At 39.6% G+C, this 6,000-nt stretch overlaps 1 protein-coding gene across 1 annotated transcript in view; it reads right to left on the reverse strand.

Moving 5' to 3' along the window:
- DDN (dendrin) overlaps positions 1-5,754 on the reverse strand; it is a gene marked incomplete at its 3' end in the record, with an annotated part of 28,281 nt that extends 22,527 nt beyond the window's left edge. Inside the window, exons 1-2 of the mRNA XM_082248137.1 lie at positions 5,682-5,754; positions 4,134-4,322 (exon numbers count right to left, since the gene is read on the reverse strand). Coding sequence (XP_082104263.1) covers positions 4,134-4,322; positions 5,682-5,734 — 242 coding nt within the window. The 5' untranslated portion in view covers positions 5,735-5,754. The remainder of the gene's footprint in view (positions 1-4,133; positions 4,323-5,681) is intronic.
- Positions 5,755-6,000: the final 246 nt, after the last annotated feature.

Here is a 6,000-nt window from a genome sequence, read left to right on the forward strand (position 1 = left end):
TTTACTTTTTGCGCTATATACAAAAAAAAGCGTTTATTTTGAAAAAATAACAATATTTTTCACATTTTTTTATATGAAATTCCCCCCAAAAAAATGTAAAAATCAAATTTTTTTTAAATTTTTGGCCAATTTGTTTTCTGCTACCTATGTTTCGTAAAAAAAAATCACAATAAGCATATTTTGATTGGTTTGCGCAAAAGTTATTGCGTTTACTAACAAAGGGAAAGATTTCTGTCATTTTTGGTGGGTTTTTTTTAACTCGTTTTTTTTGCGGGACTGCGACATTTCGGCGGACAGATCGGACCCTTGACTGACATTTTTGACACTTTTGGGGGTACCAGTGACATTACTGCAGTAATCAGTGCTATATATATGCACTGTTATTGTAAAAATTACACTGGCAGGGAAGGGGTTAATTTTATTGGAGAGGACATAAGGACAGATCGCATGTTCAGCTATGCTGAACACTGCAATCTGTCACTCCTTGTCACAGAGGAGATCCGCAAGCTCTGTTTACACAAGCGGGCGGATCTCCAAACTAGATTCCCCGCCGATCGGGGAAGAGCAGCGGCGATCGCCGCCGCTCCTCCCCTGGCCCGACTCCCGCTGTGACTGAAAACAGCGGGAGCGAGCCTCCGGCAGCGCAAGCGTGCCACCGAGAGAGGGGAATGTCTGGTGACGTAGACCTACGTCGCCAGACGATAATAACGAGCCACTGTGCCGCAGTAGCAGCACAGTGACCAGTGGGGAAGTGGTTAAAAGTGGTTGTAAACCTCTGCCATGAAATCTGAATAAAGCATTTCCCTCTTTAGTGTGTAGAACAAAGCATATACCTAAACCCCTTGTTTTTAACTGAACTGCTAGACAGGGTCAATTTGGTTTGCTATATATGACTCTCAAAATTATAAAGTTAGGACTGCAGTAAACTGGGGTGCTGTGACGTGGCCACTGAAGTTTACACATATCTTTGCAAATATGTGCAACAAAACCCCTTGTTTTTCCCGTGAACTGTCAGACAGGATCAACTTAGTTTTGTTGAAGGCTAGCTGGAACGTTTTTGTTTGTTTTTGCAAAGCCTATCCCTCTCTACTGTGTACCTGTCTCATTCTAGAGGACTAAGTGTAATTTCTCTATTTTGCCTCATTCCTCTGCTATCTGCATGAGTCATTTCTGTCAAGTTTTCCTGACACCAAGAGGTAAAAAAGTGACAGGGAGGGAGCTCCAGCACACAGCCTGTGATTGACAGCCTTAGCTATGTTTCTGTGTGCTGTGTGAAGGGGGTGTGTCCTTTTCCTCCAGTCAGCTCTCATTGAGCCTGCAGAGTGTGACTTCAGCTCCCCGCCCCCTGCTTGAAGTGGAAGTGAAATTCAGAATTGCTATTTAAATTCTGGAATTTGAATGGCTGTACAGAAGAAATAGTCACAGATAAACAGGTACAACCTATGTAGGAGGATTTGTTTCCTCTCTGTGTATCACCTGGGTATAATAGCTTCACTGGGAATACAGCCACTTTAAATATGTGGTGATTCTGTTATAGTGACATAATGACATGGCACTGTTGTCCTTGGATCCCTCTGGCTGTTTGTGTTACCAGGGCTACCTTTGATATGCCTGAGTGGGATGCTGTTGTTAATGGATCTTTTTTTTTTGTTAATGGATCTTACAGTTAATACAGTTTACTATGCAGCTACATGCTACCGTGACTAGGAATCATTGCTGTGTTTGTGCAGCTTTCATAATCACTACCTGTAGTATATGCATGCTCTTTACCAAACTGTATTTTTTTTGCATTATTGTCTAAATCTGTGCACCTATTTAGTAAACTGCAAATTACAGATACTCTGTTTAAGCATTCGTCAGACACCTACCCGGTTTAATAGCTAAGGATACCTAAGGACAGGTAAGTCCTCTGTGAGGATAAAATACATCTGTTTTTCCTCCTCTGGACCTTGCCCTACATATTTTCCTTTTTAAGCCCACTGCATTGGAACATCATAAGTTCTGTTCTGACTACTCAGTCAAAGTCTCAGATGACTAGATCTTAGGCATATTTTGCCTTTTAAATGTAGACCAATCTCTCAGAGAGTCATATTCATAAAGAATAATAAAACTGACCATATGGCTTAGCAAACTAAATGAGATTAAATGATGGAGAAGATGTCATAGCCCCATCAAATCACAAAGGCAAACAACTGGAATGGTTTTACTGGAATAATTTCACATTCACTTCAGACTTTCGTGCTCTTAAGGCCAATTCATGACAACTCCCAGCAACTAGAATGAAGGAAGATCCCTCCTGGGTGTAGCACCCCCCTGACCTCCAGAAGCATGGTGGCGACCCCCAGAGACAGGGAATGCTGCCAATTCACCTCAGGGTGCAGGTTGCTAGGCGTGGTGGGTCACATTTATGCTTGAACAAAAATTAGTTTATTGCTCAGAACAAAAAGTAGAAAGGTAGCAGTACAGAAAAAGAGCCTTTAAGTTGTAATTAACAATCTATACTTATGTAGCAACAGCTATCTCATATAGCAACTGAAAAGAGCTCACAAAAAGGAAGCAGGAATCCTCTGGACGATACCGTATTGATGCTTTCCCAGGCTCTCCATGGACCCCCAACTTCTGGTACTTCATCTCAGGTATCCATCCTTTCCTTCATGCCTCTAGTCCAGGGTTACTCAACCAGGGGTCTGTGGAACCCTAGGATTCCTCCTGAGGTTGCTAGGGGTTCCTTGAGCAATAGGCAATTTCTGCCTCTCAGATAAATTTCCAATGACACCATTGTTCCTTTTAGCTATCTGTAAGGGGGTCATTCTTCCCAATGATGACAAAAGTAAGGAGCATTCTTCCCACTGACTGTCACTAATGTGTCATGAGATGTAGATTTTCCATTTTTAGCAAGGGTTCCCTGAGACCAGAAATGTAATTCAAGGGTTCCTCTGTGTTGAAAAGGTAAAAAAGAAAAAGGATGCTCTAGTCCAGTGGCCCTCAACCCTGGTCCTCAGGGCCCACTAACAGGCCAGGTTAGCAAAATAACTGAAATACATTCCAGGTGATATAATTTGCTGCTCAGTGATTGCAGTATTCTAGTCTGCATCTCCCCAAGGTAATACTTAAAATCTGGCCTGTTAGTGGGCCCTGAGGACCGGAGTTGAGGACCACTGCTCTAGTCCATAAGCAGGTTCTCCCATGCAGAGCCTCGAGCACATGGCTAGGCCTTAGACTTTAGGCCTACCCAGCAGCAGCTGTTCCTCACATATCCACACCAGACCAAGGTCTGGGTGGAAGGACCCTGATCACTTGATCTCCCCAAATATTTATACTATTACCCAGCATGCTCAGCAGCTAGAAAAAACTTGTATTAATTGGCTGAGAAAAGTATGCATATTCATAACTCAGTTTCACTGTAGCTAACCATCCTAATGCCAAAGGTAATAGTGCCACCTACTGACAAAAGGGAGGAACCCCAGCTAAACCAGGCTTAGGAGAAAACCCAAATGATCATAAACACTACAAATCAGCCAACCACCTAGCACAGCTAAAATTACCAGTAGCCCCTGTTTAAGACAAGGGTGCTACATGGAGTTGGGCATATATCTAAGTGTGACACTCATGTCATTAAGTGTAAAGCTGGCCATACACTGGTAGGTTTTTATTTTTTTTTTACCAACAAACAGGTTTCTCTATCCACACAAACAAGTTGGATGGAAAAATCTTCCCACTAGGACACTGTGACAGCGGCACCTGCAGCTGTCAGAATACACTGATCAGTGACTGCAGCCTGTGATCGAGAAAAATGTTCAAACCTCTTCCTTTGACAGAAGTTGTTTAAACGATGGCGATTAAATACCACCAAAAGAAAGCTCTATTTGTGGGGGAAAAAAAAATTATACATTTCATATAGGTACAGTTTTGCATTACCGCGCAATAGTCATTTAAAGTGCAACAGCGCTGAAAGCTGAAAATTGGTATTGAAGTGGTTAAGACAGGACCTCTCCACTTGCTCCCTCATCCTACATTTATATATCTAATTTGACTAAACTGAAAATAGCTGTCACTTTTTGGAAAATCAGTAGCCTTATTCTGGTGTGTTACTTTTGTAAATTGAGCCTATAGTAGCTTTTTATGAGACTTACCTGCCAGGGATGGTGCCATATTTTCCTCTGCTATCTGCTGGCCTTCTGAGCATGTCTGGGACTCCTCTGTATGCATCATTGTGTCTGCCAGGTAAAGTGCTATATCTCAGGTGACTGTCTGGCTGCCTTCGGGGGTTTGTGCTGTACACCCAAGAACCATCCATGTCCATCCACCTGCGACTATCCATCCTAGGAAAAATAAAGAAACCTATATGGTAAGTGTATATAAAAATAAATAGTACATGTCTGTATGTATGTATATATCGAATATATAAATAAATATATATATATATATATATATATATATATATATATATATATATATATATATATCAACTGTATATATATATATATATATATATATATATACATATATATACTGTATAAAAAAGTCGCCACCAATTTCGATAAGCTTCTGCAATGTCACAATATTTATTTTAGAGTCAGACCACTGCTCAAAGCCCTCTCCAGTCATGCTCCCTGAACCACTCCTTAACAATTTGAGCCAATGAATCCTGGCATTGTCATCTTGGAATATGCCCGTGCCATCAGGGAAGAAAAAAACCCATTGATGGAATAACCTGGTCATTCAGTATATTCAGGTAGTCAGCTGACCTCATTCTTTGGGCACATACAGTAACTATCCAAAAGGATAGTTACTTCATGCTTAGTTTAGTTAGTTTCTTAGTTAATTCCAGGTGTTTTTAATGCTTTTAAGTGCAAATGAGGGATTCGTGGTCTTAGACCCCAGATCAATCCATAAAGAGTACCTGTCATTGGCTATTACTGTCATAAGGGATATTTACAATCCTTGTGACAGCAATAAAAATGATAAAAAAACGAAATACATTTAAAGGTACAAAGTAAAAGAAAAAAAATACAATAAAATAAATAAGAAGAAAAAATGTAAAAAGTGTTCAAACCACACATGTGAGGTATTGTAGCGATCGTTAGAGCGAAAGCAATAATTCCAGCACTAGACCTCCTTTGTATCTCTAAACCGGTAACCATTAAAAAATTTTAAAGCATCACTGGAGATTTTTAAGTACTGTAGTTTGTCGCCATTCTACGAGTGTGCGCAATTTTAAAGCATGACATGTTAGGTATCTATTTACTCGGCGTAAAATCATCTTTCACATTATACAAAAAAATTAGGCTAACTTTACTGGTTTTTTTTTTTTTAATTCGTGAAAGTGTATTTCTTCCAAAAATATTGCATTTGAAAGACCGCTGCACAAATACAGTGTGACATAAAATATTGCAATGATATATACTGTTTCGGGGGTTCTAAGTAATTTTCTAGCAAAAAATACTGATTTTAACTTGTAAGCAACAAGTGTCAGAAAAAGGCTTAGGCATAAAGGGGTATATTTCCCTTTTCCCAAAGAGTAAAAAGGATTTGAAAAAATAATTGGAAAAAAAAAATGTAAATTACCTCTATAACATTACATGGTATTAAATCACCTGCTGACACCCAATAACCCATCTGAATACAAATAATACATTTGTAGAATGCATAGACAAAATAAGCATAAGCTCTTTACTCACCTCGGTTTCTTCAGATCCAGGAATGGTAAAGTTGTGCACACAGAACCATTCATATTTACTGAGGTTACGCTTGTACCTCCATCCTCCTCCAAGCTGAGGAATCCTAATAACTGCTGTCATATGCGGAATGCAAGCAACCTAAACAAGTCTTTATTACTTAGCTAAAAACAACAGAACTCCACTTCTCCATGTACGCTGATAACATGATCACTTTGTCAACAGCACAAAAAAAACGCAATATTACAACATAAAATATCTATAAATGAGTTGATCTTTGGTTATTATACCCAATCAGTGGATGAGTTCCCGCATAAAATCA

The sequence above is a fragment of the Pelophylax lessonae genome, assembly GCF_965119305.1.
Source record: "Pelophylax lessonae genome assembly, chromosome: 2".
NCBI lineage: Eukaryota > Metazoa > Chordata > Amphibia > Anura > Ranidae > Pelophylax > Pelophylax lessonae.